Source organism: Psittacula echo, assembly GCF_963264785.1.
Source record: "Psittacula echo genome assembly, chromosome: 1".
NCBI lineage: Eukaryota > Metazoa > Chordata > Aves > Psittaciformes > Psittacidae > Psittacula > Psittacula echo.
In genome coordinates, this window is record NC_137735.1 from 152,175,236 (window position 1) to 152,195,892 (window position 20,657).

Below are 20,657 nucleotides of genomic sequence, written 5' to 3' on the forward strand. Positions count from 1 at the left end.
CAGGCTTTTTATGTATCAGTAAAGTACTGGTAAAAAAGTGATTAAATTTACATCTTTGTACCCTTTGCCCTTCTTGCTTCAGACACTATAAACTATACAGGCTATACACAAAGATGCTATTATAGAGGGAGTTTTTCCTTGATTAGAGCTTAAATTCACCAATAAAAATAGGCAGCAGGGGAATTTTTACTTACAGTGGCAGCAACCAGCTTTTTTTGTCTGGGTTTTGCTGGTTTCAGTTTTTTCTTCCTTTTTCTAAAGGCTGACAACCAATGAGAATTAAAGTTAACAGAATTCATCGCTCCTGGAAACTAATACAAATGAACTGCAGCTTTCCAGTTTACTGGTATTACTTCAGTAGTCAAAATTCCTCTCCTTCCTCATAATCTGGAGCATAAGGACTTCCCGGGTAGATGATGTCTGTGTGGTTAGGACCAAAGACTTAACTGAATCTGCCACTCACTGAGAATGTTTACAATGGCTTCAACACCTGCTAGATTGCCATAGACATTGCTAAGACATACCCTCTCCCAAGGAAAACAAAGAGTTTGAAGATGAGGCAGGACATTTGCTTTGTTTTCAAAAGCCTATGAACATTTCCTGCCAAATTAATATTTTCTGCCAAGTCAGTGCTGCGTAGGACGAGCCAGCACCCTGGGACTTGTCATTCACTGGATTGGTAGGAAACACCCTTCCTCATCACTGCATTTTGAGCGCAACAACTTATCTCTGATTCAACACCTTTTCTCCACACCTCACTTGAAGTGTTTCCTGAAGCGCCTCCAAAACCTTTACCCAGCACAAAACCCAGCAATATCTGAGGTTGCCTCTGTTCCTATGAATCCTTTGCTCTTGCTTCTCCCTGGAAGGAGCCCAAGCATGAGAAAGGGAGCAGAACTGCTTTCTGCAGGCCTGCAAGTCAGGCTTCTAAGAAAAAGAAGCTGAGGAAACAGAGATATGGGACTTGGCCCATCCTAGTGTGACTAAGATGCCATGTTCTTTTCCAGCTCTTTTGGCTAGGCAGGCTCAGACTTCTCTACCTACCAAACTACAGTCAGTGAAGGAGAATGTGTGTGGGAGAGACTTGCTTCCTCTTGAATTCAGTCTCTCCTCACTCCACAGGCCCCTGAGCAGACCAGCCTTGGGTTATCATGTGCCCTGAAATGATCAGACATTAACTATTTTCAAGTGATTCTGATAAAGAATTAATAATAATAAAAAAAAGGGATGTGCACATTCATTGGCCAAAATACAATCCATAAGTGTTGCTCTAGCCACTTGGGAGGCATCTTTTGAGTATTTGGAGGAAAGAGAACTTCAGAGGATAAACAGGAATTGCCACAGATTGCATGGTCCCATGGTGGAAAGGCTGTGTGTGTGGTTTGGAGATCTGCAGCAGTTTCTGTCCCATCCTTAGGAGGACAGAGGAAAAAGAATGCTGTTCCAAATACTGCAGACTTGAAGAAGCTTAGTAACTGAGTTAGTCTTTCCTCTAGAGACCTCTAAGTCTCTAGTATAAAGCACAGTTATTGTTGTTTATGCAGACACAGATGTAAGGAGACAGAGAGGGCAGACCACTCAATGAAAACAGGGGAAACTTAGATTAGAAGATAATAGTTCTTAAAGTCAGAAAATTAAACTTTCTTAAAAATACTCTAAAAACCAAAGACTAAAGCAAATTAGCTCTACAACAGCAATATACTAGAACACTTTATGGTTTCCATCCTTACATGGTATTAGTGCTTCTGGCAAAAATCACCCTGCCAGACTGCCTTGATGAAGATACCATGAACCACAAAAAAGGGTCAGAATCATTAATTCTGACTTCTCAGAAATTCTACTTAAGCTACAGTTCCAGTCAGCAGGTATGAGGCTCTTTCCATGCCTCTCTCATTTACTTCATAAAAGCAGATTAATACTCCAAATTTTACTTCCTACAATGAGAACTGTGCATGAGGGAAGCAGCTGACAAGGACCATGACAAAGAAGGGAAGGACGTATAAATGTAGTGAGATTCAACACAAGCAACAAATCCAGAAAGAACTGAAACAGTAAACAAAGTAGAACTCAATGTTCAATTCACTGTTTTATTACACTGGGAGAAGTTGGTGTTATAAACACACTCTCCCACATCTGGGTATCTGAAGCACCAGTGAAGTTGCGTAACCTGCACCCACACAAAAGTGCCACAAAAACCAATCACTCAATGAGCTTCTATCATTTAACAATCTCAAATGCCTTAGCATTCATTCTACACTTGCTTCTGAACACAATGTTCAAGTAGAGGGTGAATATGCCCTGGAAACTTAAGCACAGGGGAATAAAAGCAAGGAGGAAGAAAGATGATAAAAAAGCTGATGAAGCAAAGCAAACAATCCAGTAACCCTGCAAGTCTGTGAAGCCTACGAAACATCAGGCTCTTTGCTTTGATCCCATGTTCTGCCAATAAATCAAAAAAGCCCAAGAACCCATTGCAGATTTAGTGAGTGTTTCATGGCCTATGGAAAAGTCAAATCAACTTGTGATGTTCTGCTCTTGTATAATGATAAAAGCACTGCTACCCTACACAGCTCTCAGCACAGCACAAAATGGCAGTGCCTGCAGTCTCTGAGCAGCTCCTTATCCAGGCAACACAAAAGCCAAAAGAACACTTGTGCCAAAGATAAGTAATATGATCATATTGCATTACCGTCACTGTAGTGATACTGGGCAAATGTTATGTTGCATGAGGCTTTACAATAATTGGGCAGTAATCAGTGAAAACATTAAGTCCCTATTTTACTACTGCTTCATCCCTAGCTATAAAATAACATCTTAATAAAGAGCATAAAACTAAAAAGAACTGAGATTAACAAGGCGTGTTATGGCAGTTTAGAAGTAAAAGTAATTTTAACAATGTAAAACAGAACAATACTGTTTAAAAGAATGAGCAGAGAAGATTTACTATTCCTTATTAAAAAAAAAGCAGCTATTCCAAGAGCCTGGCCTAGTTACCATAGTGTGTGTGTCAAACTGGTAAGCAAACCACAGCGCCTCAATGCTTACCAGAAAAGCACTATATCCTGGATTGACTATAGCACTGTTGGCCCCCAGTTAGAAAACCTTGCATGGACAATGCTAACCACTAAAAGAAAGGAAGAAAAGAGAGAGGGAAACACCAGAAAATGTTCTGGCCAATATTCAGACATGAATTTTGACAGTACAAGTAGGTATGTTTATGGCAGAGCTCAAGAATGATCAGACAAGCCATTAGAGAATGAAAGTGGCTCCTTCTGCATTGTTTTAGCAGGCTTTGAATACATCACCTCATTTTTAGAAGGGTTCTGGTATCATGTGCAGTTATCATATAATTATTACAGGACTGTGATTGCATCATTAGCAGAAGTTTAATTATATCATTGACATTAGTGATGCCATAACATCGAGCTCAATAATAGTTCATAACAAAACCTACAATTAGCACAATTTTTCCTCCCTTTTACACCAACCAAAAGTGTTCAGCTTGGAGAAGCCTAATAGTCCATACAGAAGTGAGCTAGGGCTGAACCTGAAAGGATCGCTGGCTGGTAATTTAGTAATATGGTAATTAAAGTCTTTTCATGATGTAATTACACATCAACTACAAAAGGACAGCTGCTATACAACACTGTCAGGGTACGTGGCATGAAATGATTAGATTTGAGAAGCTTTGGTGGTTAAACTGAATACCACAGACATCAGTCTGAGGTATATCTGGCACCGGATAGCACATTATTATTCAAGTCTCATACTTGGTGTTTCCTTAGTCTCATTATGATAGTAACAGTTTGTTACACATACCTTGGTCCTACGACAGCAGAAGCTGTTGAAAACCCACCTTTAAAAGCTGTTTTGAAGTTGCTTGGAATTAAAAGACCTAACCTTCTTCCAGGAAGCAGCAGTACACATGAAGTTTGCATGAACCCAGAATGTTTATTTCCCATCCCTGCAGCATAAAACATTTTCTCACAGACTCCTGTCTGTGGGAAATGTAACTTGATTTATTTGTAGGCTTTTTTCCAGTGAGGGAGTAGAGAGGGGAGAAGAATGAGGACAGAAAAGAGGCACGAACAAGTAGGTGAACTCAAAGAAACTAAAGCTTGACTGAGGAACTATGGGTTTTGGCATCTATTCCTAACAGCAACAAGCAGAAGCCCCTTGGTTGGGTGAAAAAACAAACCCACTCTTCTTCTCAAGAGCAGACTGTTTTTAAAGTAGTTTCCTTATTGTATTTCTCACCACCCTCATCTGTATCTGTACAAACTGTGAAGTTGACCACATGAGGCATGACACAGCAAAAAGGAACATATTTTTCCAACTAACACAAATAAAACTTCTTGGCTACATGACTGGGCTCTTAAAAATACAGGAATGCACTGTGCATCCTGGCAGTAGGCAAACAACCTCAGAGCTGCTTTTCTAGTCCTAAAATGTCCTTTTACTGACAAGGAGCAACTTAGATCTTTTACAGTAGATGTTTTATTTTCTCTCCCTCACACAAGGGAAGTGGGGATTTCATGGAAGAGACCCAGATCAACTGATCATCTATGCTTTAAAGCTTTTATTTTCTTGAGCTAGGAAAATCTAGAAGTGGGCTTATTTGAAGATTTTGGGAATCCAGAGGATTCTCCTCAGCATGAAGAAGGTTTCTGTGAGGTCCATTTGGGAAGTGCAAAACCAAACAATTTGGAGGGACTCCAGATCCAAACACTCCTACAAGACTCTACTCATTCCTACAAGATGTGAAAAGTGAGTAGAAAAATTTGAGTCCTGGTTCAAACAAGACCCAGCCTTGCCAATCGCTCCCATTCTAATTTCTGCTCTTTCTCTTTTTCTGAAGAGATATTTGGGATGGGCTTAATGAACGTTCAAGGCCTCTTGAAGACTTAAATGTCTCTGACTACATTGGGCACTGGTGCCAATTCAGGATCACCATCAGCAAGAGCTTCTTCCCATTGAGTATCAGAGGCTGCATGGAGCAGAGGCTGCTTTTGGGGAACTGAAAGGAGCCTGTCCCAGACTTTTCAGGACAAAGATTTCAACTACTCAGAAGCAGGTCCTGCATGGCCAGTTTCACACAGAACACTTTTAAGAGACAGGAAAGCAATTCAGCCAACACAATGCAAGAGACTCAACTGTACTTCAAGTGCAATATCACAAAAACCCATGATTATTTCTAATTTAATGGCAAGAGAGATAGAATGCAGTGCAGCTGTGGTTCTGGTGACTGAATAGGTGGTCTGCTCAAACATGTTTGCAGCTACCCTCTGTGAGGACTCACTTGACATTTTATGTGAAAAGGAGGTTCAAATATGTCACTTGTCAAGAAGAATTCAGTGAACAATATGCAATATATAAAGCAAATTCAGCACCTTAAGAACAGCTATTCACCAACATGAAAAGAATAGGAACTTTATGCACAAACGATATATCTGACTTCCTACACAGTTTAAAGCAGCAAGAGGCAATAAAAATGTTAGGTTTAAACTATAACACTCTTTGCTCAAGTGCAGCCTCTGTAAGTATACATACTACAAACATGAACTGTATATGCACAAACCTTAAACTCAAACGCATAACCATAGCAGTTTTTACCTGAACGCAACTTGGTTCAATACCTTTGCAGACTGTAATTAGAATCATAGAATCATAGAATAGTTAGGGTTAGAAAGGACCTTAAGATCATCTAGTTCCAACCCCACTGCCATGGGCAGTGTTGTCAAACTCCCTGGCTGCAACCACCATTCAACAAGATACTAGAATTTTATCACTGCCATTTGCATTGATCTCTGTGAGAACCATTAAGTGTCCAGACAAGAAACAGAATCCTCTTGTGATACTGTTTGCAACTAAGGAACTTGGTAACACCAGGTCTGGGGAACTTAGGGCGATGGAATAGTCTGGGAGACACCACACTTACTCACCTGCTATCACCAGCGTTTGCCACATAAAGCTTCCCAGATAAATACACCACCACAAGGGCTGTGCAGCCGCCAGAAATATTATACACGGTCCTCTCTCGCTCTATTTGCAAATCCTATGGGAAAAGAGAACAGCATTTATAAAGACAGCATTGCAATTAATGTTTTAGGAAATGAAGATCTCCCTAAAAAAAGAAAAAAAAAAGAGTCTGTCTTAAACTACACATCCCACTGGTTTTCTTTACGTTGCAGCTTCGGCCAAATGGTCAGCGAGAAGAACAGAAAGTCGAGGAGTACCCATTACTTGTGATACAAAGATGTTTGAGAAAATTAGGACAGGAGATTGTAAAACATCAGGCACCAAGGAACAAATGGCAACTCCGAGGGATGCAAAGGAATTTGCTACAGAAAAAGCACAATGAAGGCAAAGATAAATGTACCTTAGCAGGTACCTGGTGGTGTAATTGGAGAGTGATTTGCATAAACAGCAAATAATTAATGAGACCTGGCTATGACATGAATAACTACCTACTCTTCAAAAGGGATGCTAAAACTGCAGAGCATATACCTATACAAACAACAGCAAGACACACTCGTGGCACAAGGGCACCCTTCAGAAACAAAGGGAATTGGTGGATGCTAAACTTGTTAAGGAAGTGGGGGCGGGAAGGTCAGTAGAGCAGTATTTACTGAAAAATACTAAGCATTCACAACCTTTCCAGGATGAACCACAGTATTTAACTGTATGTCTCTTCTCATTGCTTTTGTGAGGTCCTGAAAAGACTTCTTTATGCATGTCACAGGCTCAAATTTAAGGACGTACATACCTACTCAAATAGCTCTTCCTGTGTTTAGTTTCCAACTGATTCTGAGTACAAGAAATATTATATATAAAAAAGTCCTCCTGCTTAATAGAAGTGGAAAACACAAGTCACATCTGTCATCAACAATCAGTCGAGTCCAGGAGTGAAAAAAATACATTAATAGATACATACATATATATATATAAAAAAAATCCCCGGAAAGCTTGGAGAACACAAAGGACATGTAAATGAGCTGCTTTCCAGTACTGCATACATTTTAAACAAAAATTGAAGTGTATGCCAGTGAATTAATTATGCCGTCTCTTAGTTTAGTTTGGGGTAATAACACAACATGTTACAAATTACCCTCCTCTCCCGCGTTCAGAATCAAATCCAATTTCAAACCAGATAGAAATTTGTAATATTTGTTATACCAGATACAAACAGGGAGCACCGTTTAATATTACTATTGCAAGTACTGGCAGATCTCTCCCAGCTAAACCCTGCTTATTTGTATGTGGTTTTTATTATGAACGTATTTGTTTGCCTCTGTGTGTGTATGCAGTATGTGTGCGAGCTATACTTCAGCCATTTTCATATTTGCACTAAGCAACAAACAGCTCAAATTGTCCATGCCTTGGGGTATGGGATTTAGAGCTTTATTTCAGAGCTAAATTTATCTGAGGAAAAGCACCACAACAAATGCAAACCATGACAGCTGCAATTTGATTGAAAATCTGCAGAGTCGGAGGAGGGCACGGGCCACGCTTTGTTTCCTACAGATATCAGGGGAGGGAGGTGACCTGGGGCAGCAGCAGGTATGCTTGGGTCGCTGTCCTGAGCAGGCTGGACAGAGGTGTCTCTCACAATCACGTAAGTCCTCGGTGGCTGGGACTGATCCCATCTGTGCCATGAATACAGGAGTGAGGAGGATGGTGTGGCAGGGACAGCAAGAAATGCTCAGTGCTGCCCAACAAGGCCATCCTCTGCTGCACAGGAGAACTGCACCCTGCTGCAGAGAGACTCGGGATTTACTGATGGCTCTTAACCCATGCTCTCATTCACTTGTAGTTTTGCCTTTTTTTTTCCCCTCTTTTTTTTTGGGGGGGAGGTAGGGACAGTGAGGACCAGGAGGAAAACTCCTCTATGCTAAAAATCAAACCTCGCAGAACCTTTGGTCACAGACATGGGCCTGTTGTAAATGCCTTTTTATCTAATCTCGCCATAGAGAAGCTGATTTTCCTCCCCATGGTTTCTATATATTTTTAAATTAAGCTGAAAAGAACAGTTCAAAGGAAGCAGACGTTTCTAACCATCAAAATAAGTTAAACTTACAAATACTACAGTGGATTTTCCAGGCACTGCCAGGAATTTTAAACAACCTTCCTCTCCGCAGGTCAGGGTATCCTCTGAGACCTTCAAACAAGGTACAGTTCCTCACCTGGTTTCAGATCTGTCACATGTACAACTTTGCAAGTGCTGGAATGCCTAAATTAAAATTTACTTCTTTCAGAAAGCAGAATTCAGAAGCATCAATTACAGGAGAGGAGATGGATAATCCTCAGGGCCTCATTTTCAGTTTCTTTGACTTAAACTAGAACTGTGTACAGGATTTTTCTTGAATCATTGCTGTTCATGGGATATTCCATCTAGTTGCTGTTCAGAACTTGAATTTACTACCATGGCTTGCCAGGGTATATTCAGTGCCACTTTTAATTTGATACTACAGACTTTGACCTTCCCTTTCTTGGGAGGAGGGGAAGAAGGGAAGGCTTTCTGACAGCTCAACAAGATTTCAGGAGAAAAATAAGCCAAAATAACAGAAAGCCCCACAACACCACTAACTCATCCTGATGTGGAGACATTGGCTTTTAAGGAAACACTTTATAACAGTGCTGCTAGGAAAGTAGTGCAGCACAAAGAGGGGCAGAAACCTCAGAACACCTCTGAAGTCTTTATGAGTGTAAAGGGGCTCATTTTAGACAAAGTCGGAGTGCATTTAAAGCTTTCCTCATTTTTCACCTGGAGAAAGAATCCGGAGCAAGCTTTTTTTTTTGTTTGTTTTCCCCCTTTCCCTTTTTTCTCCTCTTTTTTGCAGCATGCAGCTCATCCTGACAGAGCAATCTGTGCGCAGGGGAAGAACTGAGCAATGCCGGGCACAATCAATGCACCTTTCACTCAAAGGGCAGGATGTACCACTCGGACAGGAAAGGGAAAGGGGAAGTTAAAAAAAGGCTATCATTTTACACCAAGGAAGCAGGTAAAATAGTCTGTGCTCTGCTCCCCTTTTGAGTATGCCTCTTACAGTGGCAGGTGGGAGCAGGGGGCTCACAGGGATTGCCTCATGCATGGTCCCCCTGGTCCCCCCCTTCCCTTGGTGAGGAAGCTTAGGAAGCATGGAGCAAAGCCTGCAGAGGACACCATGAAGTGCCATGTGGTACGTTTCCAGAGCAGGGATTGCTTTCTCCATGGATTACAGAAGCAGTCTGAGGAGGCGGTGTCAGGGATGGGACAGACCATCCCTGCTGTCTGGACTGCTTCGGTCTCCCTGGTGCCTGCTTCACTAAGGCTTGTACCTAGGCTTAGAGTGAAAGTACGGGGTGATCACGCCACCTCCTCTGAAAAAGACGAAGGTTACGCCAGGAAGCCATTACCGTCTGCTCTGTTGGAGGTTCCCAGACCCTCGGTGGCGGCCTGCTCGTGCCACCTCGTGGAGGCCCGGCGGAGGGGCTCCAAGCTGCAGAGTGCAGCGTGGGCCAGCAGCTCTCCGGCTCCGGAGGGACCCCAACTTCTCCTTCCCCTGTCTCGACCCACGGGTGTTGGACACTTGAAGGACACTGGGATGCTCCTCACCAGCAGCCTCAGCAGGGCAGACTTCTGTGTGCTGGTGGCCGTGGCCGGAGCACAGTTGATGCAGGCGCTGCAGAGGTCAAGGGAGGCAGCACGAAAGCAAGCGGGGCGGCATAGAAAGTGAATGCCAGGTACAGATGGTGCTAAGTTTGAGGAATTCAGAACCTTGAAAAGTGAACCGGCTGCATTCAAACTGCAGTATCATCATTCAGCAAGTTAGCATACTGCAATGACAACTAAAATAATTCTTTTTCATCTGTATGCATCTCCAGAGTATGATCCTTTCCTCCAGGATCACAGTCTTGCTATGACAGAAAGCAGCTCTACTCCCTAAACACACAGCATCAGGTATTTGCTTAGAAAAATACACGTATTTTTAAATCATGTTTCAGAAGGCATAAACATAAAATTAACTCCTTAATCTGCTTTACCTCTGTCTAAAAGACATCAAACTTCCTGTAACACTGTTTCAACCCTCCTCACTTCTACTGGTTATTTAATCAGAGGAAGCTTTTCAAAAGGAAAACCGTAAAACATATGTTGCTTTCCCAAGATTGTTCGAGTTAAAGTTGTGCCTGTATACATTTCATCTGACTCAAACTCAATAAAGAAGAAAATCATGATGCGACATATATGAACGTACACCTTCCAATAAATCATACAGATTAGTTCTGTGCCATTTTTACCCATCCAAAGTTAAACTGAGTTCTGTGTGGAATAGGTGCTCTCTCCGCTTAATCTTTCTTTAAAATACATACTACATCACACACACACATACAAGGCTAAATACAGGGAAGGGATTATTATAGTTTACTGCTTCTATCCAGTACAGAACAGCACTTGGAAACATCCCCCCTGGCTCCCTAGAACTGAATCTATAAATGTGCATCTTAAAACTCAAGAGATTAAAATTAAAGGATTTGGTTTGTGATACCTTCAGAACTTGAGCTTATTTATTTCCTTTTAACTGGAATAACTGTGACCACTGATGATTACTGACACTGAGCATTTTTTATTTTTTAAACAGGACAGTAAGTTATCTGAGAACACAACACAAACTTCCTAATCCCAGTTCCAACACAACCAGGGAACACCATCTAAAGAACTTCAAAAAGGGGACAGCCTAAGTGTTAAATTTCTAAGTTCGCCAGTGACTTGGTCTGTGTCAGCAATGTTTCCACAGTATTTTACCGCATGTAGCTGTCATAGAATCATAGAATATGATTTCCAACCCCTAACAGGGTTGGAAAGGACCTTAAGATCATGTAGTTTCAACCCCACTGCCATGGCCAGGGACACCCCACGCTAAACCATGTCACCCAAGGCCTCATCCAACCTGGCCTTGAACACCACCAAGGATGGAGCATTCACAACCTCCCTGGGCAACCCATTCCAGTGCCTCACCACCCTCTCAGTAAAGAATTTCTTCCTTATATCCAATCTAAACTTCCCCTGTTTAAGTTTGAACCCATTACCCCTTGTCCTATCACTACAGTCCCTAATGAATAGTCCCTCCCCAGCACCCTTGTAGGCCCCCTTCAGATACTAGAAGGCTGCTATGAGGACAAGCACTGTCTAAAGGAAACCACACCCAATGAAGGAAAATTAATTTGAAAAAGCCTTTTGAAAGGGATGAAGTGCATTGTATTTGAGATTTGAAGCAAAACCAGGGAGAACTTAACTAGAATCCAAAAGGCAGCTGAGGAAAAAAGTAATGGCACGTTAAATCCTCCCAAGAAAAGGGGACAAAACCATCCTTAGATAAACCTGTCACGTTGGACTGTTTAGAAAAGAAAAATAAGTCTGTATTTACTTAGCATTTTCACCAGGTTCAAAGGGCTCCTTTGCAGTGATGGGTGTTTCAGGAAACCAGCGAGAAGTCTGCGTATGTGTCCAGGAAACACGAGCTTTCACCAAGCCCCAGGTAAAACGATACACTCTGCTGGCACAAACCCCTCATACATTATGTACAGCTCAAATGCATGGAGCTAACTCAACAACATCCATTTACCAAAATCTTCACCCGTGGACTACACCCAAAGGAGTAGAAGTAAGTTAGAGGTAGGAGGAAGATCAATAATTGCAAACATAGATGAGACTCAGGACTGTTGATCTTATGAACTGCTCCCTTACACAACCAAAGAAAATACTCTTTTGCCTAAACCAGTTGTAAGCACTAGACTCCCCCAAGAGCTTAAAGTAGTATAATTATATATTGCTTTTTCTAATATGATCATTTTTTTATAAGGCTTCCTTTTAATGTAAAACTTAATGCTGAAATTATATTGCATTGTGGTAGACAGAGTCATTTATACAGAATCACAGAATAGTTAGGGTTGGAAAGGACCTTAAGATATAGCAAAGACAGACTGAATTTCAGCCCTCTGACGAAGGTCGTAAGTGGGAATTAAGGTATATGATCTGTAGCATATGACAAAGACACAGGGAGAAAAATAAAATACCCTCTGGACTTTAGTTCAGAAAAAAGTAGAACAGATTACTATGACCTGTACATGGAATACCCAGACACTGTAACTGTAGTGAGTAACCCAGGGATTCTGCATTTGTCATACTCTATAAAAGCCCACTCAAGCAGTCAGGTGCCTGGACATGAGCTGAGATGGTCTGTGCAAACATCTAGAGGTGTGAAGTCAAAATAAAGCAGGGCAATAACAAGCCCTGCTCAGGAAGTTAGAGATGGGTAATGCACACACTGCTCTTAAGAAAGGCACAGCACTTGAAAAGGCCTTTCTTTAGCTCTTTTACAGTTCTTTCCAGTCCCATTCCTCATCTCTCCTGCAGCTGGAAACCAGTTTCAACAGGGGACAGAGAGTCACATCACATATTCAGAGCCTGGCGCTCTTCTGACCCGATAACCACCCCAACTGAAGCATGAAATTGGTGTCCTCCTCTTAAGTATGCTCTGAGATGGGCAGTGTCCATCAGCAAAGAACGGAGCAAGCTAGTCCTCCCTCTCTGAAAACGGCATGCTAAACTGACTGGATCCTCCTCTTTGTTTTCAGCTAGGAGAAGCTGCCCACCAGCCGCAGTGCGGAAACCTGCTCATGTGCTCCACACTGAACAATGACTAAGCCACAGCTGTGGATCCTGCTTCTGAACCTCCCCACCTAAAAGTCCAAACCCAGCTGGTGGGTTTGTTTGCCTACACTTCCTTGGGGAGAAAGGACAAGCAGCAAGATAACTGCTATTCAGAATGCAAAGTGAAGCACCACCTCATTGTAACAACTGTAGTCTCTAATTAGATTCATGTACAAAAAATGATTCATATATATATATTAGCAAAACCAACAACTGCATACTTCTTGTCTGACAAGAAATAAAACCTTTGGGAGACACTCTTTAGTTCAAAAATCTTCTGGTCAAGTAAGAGCATTTTCTAAAAATAACAAAAATTAAAAAAAAAAAAAGAACAAGATCAGATCTCAGGCAATACTAGTTTTTATCTCAAAAAATATGGGAAAAAATTGGGGGGGGGGGGAATGTGTGTGGTGTGTGTGTGAAGAAAGAGAGCACCAAACCTTTAAGAGTCAAGTAATCCACAAATATGGCTGTGGTGCTGCCTAGGACTTCAGATGCAGTTTCTGCCCCACAGGGGTGTTGCAGGTAAACTGCTGGTGCTCTTAAACAATTCTGTCCACACTCAGATGGTGTTTAAATAGGGAAAAAAAAAAGTGCAAAAAAAAATCCCTAAATGTTCCTTTTCCCCAGGCCATGCGACTCATTAACATAAGCAACAAGGTCTTCAGAGCCCTGAGATGTACATACCATCTCCTTGAATGCACTTTCTATGGCCCCAATAACCAGGCACTCATGTGGGATCTTCTTCTCAGTGAAGAAGCGTGTTGGAGGGGTGCTGGGCGAGCCTGGGGCCCCCACACCACCACGCAGGGAGGCTGCCCGTGTCAGTGTCCTGCTGTTGGTGGCTGGATTGTCAGGCTCCTCTCCCAGGCAGGTGGGTGGAAGGACAGCCGTGTTCCTCAGGATGTCCACAATCTCCTGCAGCTGCTCCAGGATGTGGTGCTGCAGCAGTTTGGAAGCCACCACAGCTGCCCCCGATCCAGCGTGCCCATCAAACAGGGACCAGTAGTACAGGTTGATCCCATCCGTGTCCTGGAGAAGCAGGAAGGGAAGAAAGGGAAGGAAAAGGAGATGGTTACCATTACAGAGTTACATGAGTGAGGTGCCTGGTGGCACATGGGCAGCAGGTAGAACACGGGTAACCTTCTCAGAGGTAACTTTTCTGAAATGGAGGAACGCCCACTGTGTCAGCACAGTTCTGGCAGGAAGGAGAGATGAATCAGGCAATACTGTTCCAAAACACCTCATACTCAGAAAGCATAACCTGTCTCACTGCAGTCAAAGGAATTGTCTGCATGTCACGGTGACTGTGGTCTCATTTAGGATGACAGACATGACTTGTTTCATTCACACGAACACTGCTCCCTTATACAACAGGTCAGCATGTAGTCTAGGCACCACCTGCATCCCAGCACCTCATGCCCAAAGCACTGCTTATTTCAGATTTATGGACAGGGCTGTGAACTTTCTGCTGTTCCAGCTGCTCCAGAAAGGTGCCAACCACTGGCTGCAGGACATGGCAAACAGGCTGGAGTAAGAACACCACGAACTGTCATTTGCTGATCCAAAAGACATCATTCATTGCTGCCCCAAGCTGCAACATCCAAAATCTAATGCAAAATGTCTCTTTTAGCAACAAGTATATAGACCATCACTGCAAGTTCATGCTGTTCAAAGGGCAAAATTCACTGCTGAATAAGCTTTATTGCTTATAACTATGTTTGTTGAAATGCACATTTAAAAGCCTTGATTATAAAAGTTACATAAATCTACTCTGTGTTTAGCTTATAGCACTACTGCAGTAGTAAAGTTCAAAGATATTCTTAACCAGTGCATTAACAATAGTTATCTACACTGTGGAGAGTTCCTTCATGAGAAGGAAATCAGAGTCTATTGTGCACTCTTCATTACTGAAATGCTGAGAAAAGGGAGTATTATAATTCAGTGCTGGATTACTTACCCCAGTAAGGATCATATAATGGTGAAAAACCCAACAAATGTACACATTTCTGAATGCAGCTCCTTAGCCAGACCCACCCGCTTACCCAGTCTGGTAAACTCACCAAAAACCTGTTGTGAAATGCCATCCCTGAAGGCATGCCTGGCAGTGGTGCTAGCTTGCTCTGGGCTCAGAATCCCTCTAGGTTCACACAACAGCTGGCTATAAAATTTTGCTTAAGCCATTTTTAATGGATAATGGGATTACTGACTAAAAAAAAAAATTGCTTGCAAAAATAGATTGCTATTCATGCAAAATCTAAAGTATTTTGCCAAAAAAGAAGTATCCCAAAGTGAAAGTATTTAAACTGAAAACTGAAACCATTTATTCAAAATGGCAACACTGTTTTTCCTAGAGTTCTACATCAAACTACTTCTGCTCCCATTCTTCTCTTGGAGTTTGGCTTCCTGGCCAAAATCCACTTCATGATGCACCATGGAAAAATTATTCCACAGCTTATGTCCTTATGTCATTTGAAAGGTGCTACTCCCTTTGGAGATGTGCTGCCCTTGGGGGAAAAAGCATAAAGGCATTACAACTTTGATTGAAAAGGAAATATTTTACCTTCCACCTAGAGGAAGAAGGTATTTTGTCATCACCCTCCCTCTGCCCCTAAACTATAACAGAAACTTACAATTAAGAATAGATTACCCTGCTCCCCCCCACCCTCCGATTTTCTTAAGTTTTCCAAAGCCAGCCCTCACCAAAGTCTGTATTAGAGCTTTTCAGAAGATAAAGGAGAACAGTTATGAACACAATTCACTCTCATTATTATGAGCACAACACTGAATATGTTCTACATTGAACAAGCCTCCTGTGAACTTGGTAGTCAAATAAGGTGCCATCAGAGACTGGGAAGCTTTAAACCAGATCAGAACAATGGCCCATGATGAACAGTGAAATGGAAGTGTTACCGTGTACTTCCTTCTAAGCCAATGGGCAGCACAAATTACGACAGAGAAGATCATATGGGCCTGAGCTGTATTCTTGGGCTATCACTAATATGAAAATAGCATGGCCACGTCAACTATGGTGGTTCTTCTGAAGTTCACTGTTCTTGCCCTTTCTAACTTGGACTAGGAATTCTTAAACTGTTGCTACCAGTTCAGCTAACTTCAGACATCTGCATCGCACACCTCCAACATATTCTTCTAAATTGCCCTCATATTCAGAGAGAAAACCCTTCACTTTCAGATTATGCCCATCTCACTCTAAAGTAGATTTGTTTCTCCCTATCAACTGCAGACGCACCCTAGATTAACTGAGACGGCTGTATAATAAGTGTATACAGTCAGGGAAGATGACTACCACAGTGCCAGTCTCATGCACACTTTTTGTGGGAGATGCTCTTGGGCCTTAACTTCATCTTGGAGCTGCAGGCACTACTGTAACCTAAATATTAGTCTCCAAAAATTTCTGTGTATTCCTATGAAGCTTCATTTACTTTTGAACTAGCAAAGACAGTATAACCACAAATAACTTATTAGCCATCTAAAAAAAAAGGAAGAAACAACAAATGCCTTTCCCCCACCCTGAGAATAAAAATGGCTCCTCTGTTTGAAGAGTGATGAATTCTCCAAAACCACAGCAATTCAATGAGTATTAAATATATGGTGCAGTGACTCAGAGAATGAGCAAGGGCCAGCAATCAGGGAACACAGATGAGACGAAAAGCACAAAAAGGTGCTCGCTTTTCCTCCCACCACTGAGATGATCTCCACAGCCACCAAGCAATTACCTATTTTGCTCAGTTATAGCGGAAAAAACTAGGCAGCCTTTGCAATATATAGTGATAAATTTGGGACAATATTTTTAGGTAAGCTGGACAGTGCTCCCACATTGCAAACCTTCAGAATATTTTAATGAAGATAATTCCGAACAGGCAAATAAATCATGTTGCCACTAAAGATTTATTCTGAAAACTACAACCCACCCTGACTGTTATTGTTCCAAATACGACCCAGACTCACAAAATGCATCTGAGCACACTTTGCTTCTCACAAAGTCTGAACTGGGTGGGCAATTGCCACCCCACCCTTAGAGAAAAGCTTTCTTATGTTACCAATGATATGCTCAGCTACCTGTGGTAGGCAACCAGTCCTGTGTCACATAAAACAAATATTCTGCCCCATCTTTGTGGCAAAGAGTACTGCAGAATTAATCAATATGTATCCTCACATTACGGTGATAATTAATAATGCATCACATGAAGCCCTGCAACCTGAGTCACTATGACAATATCCTGGCATAGGATTCCCATTTCACTCACTGATGGTCTTCAGCTTTCATCGTCAAGGTACCCTGTAGTTAAAGATATTTAAAAATAGCAGCAGAGAAAATGCTGCACAATTTAAAGTGAATGCTCCTGAATGGTGACAGAGGGCAAATGTGATTAATCAAGCACCAGTGGAATGGGGTGGGGGAAGGGGAAAGAATTAATTTAGGGTTGAATTTGCAGGATCTTTTCATTCGCTGCTCTGCTCAGTTTATCACCTGTCCTTACAAGAAGAAAACCATATTTATACTATTTAATAGGTTTCCTTTGATTTGTGTGTGTGTGAGTGTGTGTGTTGGGGCTAAATACACATTCACTTCTCCATCTCCTCATTTCTGGCCCATGACCTCCTTCTTCCTATTCCCAGAAGCTCTGCAGAGCCCATCTGCAGAGTCAAAGCTATGACAACAGCACCCAACCTGTTGATCTCTGACTCCTTTTTGCTGACTTCCCAAGTGCAGGGCTGCACTGATGGGGTTACCTTTAAACACACAACCTCAGATGCAGCTGCCATTTAAGTTATGCACAATTCCCAGAAACCGGGGAAAAACAAAGATGGCATGTGGTCTTCTAAAAGATTATGCTGAAGAAATGAAAAATCCAAGGAAGATGAAATGGACTCTGTTAAATCAAGAGACAGTTTAAGTTCCAATTCCTATTTCCCTTGTGAGCCACACTTCAAAAACTAAACAAGAACAGAAGAAAACTTTCTTTTTATAGGACAAATACTCAGTAAACTGCTTCCCTCATACCTTTTTCCTTCAATATTTCTAACAAAGTGCTTCCCCACTCGGAAACTATTTCAGATTGTGTGTTACAGTGGGATTTCCTATGAGGCATTTACAGTATTCAGCCTCTGGCTTTCTTACTAAATACTTGCTGGGACAATATTATACCATTCACTGGAATGTCTCAAGCCTGTATTTCTACATCCTATTGATACAGAGTAAGTTGCACATTTAACACCAAACTCATACACTCCTTAAAAAATATTTGCTAACAATGCTATGTGAGGGGAAACCACAATATTATACTTAACAGTATAAAAAGATGAAAACATAAAAATATGACACATTATAGAACACATGTGTATATATATATGTATGTATATATTTAGGTATATTCAACTAGCTAAAAATGTACCAAGTGAAAAAATCCTACTAATTGCTAGTGTAAGACTGCCCTCTAGGAGAAAACTATGCTTCTTGTTTTGAGAAAATATATTACTAATTTAAATTCACAAGCTGTGGTCTAATAACATGGCAAAACAGGTTTTACACAGCTAAATAATAAGTGCTATAGCACTCATTCAAGTGTCATGTAGAAAACAAGTAAATCTGTAGATAAGAAGAGAATGTAAAAAGAACACAGTAACAAGTAGCATGAAAACAGTATACTATGTTATACAGATCAGATGACCTCTCACTTGAGCATTAACATTCATTTCGGGTCAAAATACCACACACTGTTTTTCCTGCCCTGATAAGTCTGCAGTGACAGATGGAGCCCAAAGTCATGGACTAAATCTCAACAGATATTTTACAGGGAAGGTCCACAGATTAAGGGAATTATATCTGCGTGTATGGACAAAAAGACAAAAGGAAAGGTGATGGTGTATTGGAAAGTGTGGGATCTAGATATTAAGACGAAATTCTTCACTCTGAGGGTGCTGAGGCGCTGGCACAGGGTGCAGAGAAGCTGTGGCTGCCCCATCCCCAGCAGTGTTCAAGGCCAGATTGGATGGGGCTTTGAGCAACCTGCTCTAGTGGAAGGTGTCCCTGCCGGGGGTGGGGTGTGTGTGTCAGAACTAGATGATCCGTAAAGGTCCCTTCCAACTCAAACCATTCTGTGATTCTATGATTCCCATGCTCTGCCAGTGAGGAAGTGCACATGAGGCTGGGAGGGAGCACAGCCAAGACAGCTAACCCAAACTAGCAGAAGAGATATTCCATACCATAGAGCAGCATGCTCAGTACATAAACTGGGGAAAGGTGTCTGATCACTGCTTGGGGACAGTGTCAGTATCGGTCAGTGGATGGTGAGCAGTTGTATTGTGCATCACTTGTCAGTCTTGGGCTTTATTTCTTTCTCTGTGGTCTCCCTTTTCATTACAATTATTATCATTATTACAATATTTTATTTCCATTATTAAACTGTTCTTATCTGAACACCCAGGTTTTACATTTTTTTCCCCCCTAATTCTCCTCCCCATCCCACTGCAGGGCAGGAGGGTTAGCAAGTGGCTGTGAGCTACTCAGCTGCTGGCTGGGATTAAACCACTACAGTCAGAAATAGAAGAAAAAAACCAGAAGATTTGAAATAAAAATGTTTCTTTCAAGGAGCTGAAAGGGAGTGACTGTTCATTCAAAAATCAAGATGAAAGATACAGAATCAAAGCAGGAAATACACTAGTGAGAAGAGGAAAAGAAATCAGAAAATTCTGTGAGATACTTCTTGTAACACAGGGCAACTGGACATTTAACAAGGCTGACAATCATGAAGTTTAAAACACAAAAAGAGCAGCTTTCAAAAAATATGCAGTTTATAGACTCTACCATTGTGATAACGTAACAGTATGATGACCATAATGATGGATACCATCAAGGCTAGTGAAGACACATTTCCAATAATGAAACGGTTTTACATTCCTCTATTTCTAAAGCAATCTAAGCATATTAGCTATGTAATGTTTGAAAACAGTTCCTTCTGAGAAAGCTGATTAACCATGCAGCATACAACATTACCACGCCTCTTGCTCTTGAGAAGCATTTGATACTACTCAAAGGTGGCAGTTTTGGTCTAGGCTTCTTGAAAAAATACTACAAAGCTTTTTATGTCTCATGCATGCCCCCAAAATACAAAAATATAGGCAAATTCAGATAGGCAAATTTGGTGTTATACCAAAGCTAGTACCTCTGCACAGCACAAAGATGTGTCTATCGAGGCTGGTGTCTGCACAGAGGTCTTTGCAGTGTGCCGTGTGCATGACACAGCAACGCCCTTTGTGTCAAACAAACCCACTGCCTGGACCAAGCACATTGTTGCTTATCTCAGTGTGTTTCACACACAGGAGCAAGTGCTGCAGCCAAATGTTTGCTTCATTAAACATAACTGATGTGTACAAAAATTAAATAGACTTAGGAAGCAAGCATCTGCACAAGCCAATAGCAGGCAGTTGCACGGACTTTCTAGGAAAGACTTTTTAAAACACAGCCTATTAAAACAAATAATGTTTTGCCTTGCACGACTGTACACAGAACTCACAGTCCCAGCAAGTACAGGGGCACAATTCTTTATTCAGGAGTGTGCAAATATGTACTTGAAAAAAAAAAAAACCAACCCATAACTGAATACAGTGAGGAATATCAAAACATGGAAATGGACACAGGTGATTTAAGGAAAGATTGAGAGAGATAAAAAACAGAGCTACTTGCAAACCTGGGAAATCTGTCAGAGTCTGAAAATGCTGAAGCAGTAATGAAATATGGAACAAAAAAGGGACAGTGAAAGGTGGGGAGGGACACAGTGCAACACTTGTTGCTCAGGACCCCAATGACCCAATGTAGCCATCAGGTTTACCAAGCCATTGGGTTCAGGGAGAGACACTGATGCAGAATGCTAATCACAACCTGGTTTAAAACAAAAATGCAACACAGAACAAAGAAAACAAACAAACAAACAAAAGAAAGGGT

General features: G+C 41.6%; 1 protein-coding gene across 1 annotated transcript in view; it reads right to left on the reverse strand.

The window, feature by feature from the left end:
* PPM1H (protein phosphatase, Mg2+/Mn2+ dependent 1H) overlaps positions 1-20,657 on the reverse strand; it is a gene marked incomplete at both ends in the record, with an annotated part of 133,587 nt that overhangs the window by 47,062 nt on the left and 65,868 nt on the right. The window contains 2 exons of the mRNA XM_080636230.1: positions 5,943-6,055; positions 13,379-13,723. Coding sequence (XP_080492356.1) covers positions 5,943-6,055; positions 13,379-13,723 — 458 coding nt within the window. The remainder of the gene's footprint in view (positions 1-5,942; positions 6,056-13,378; positions 13,724-20,657) is intronic.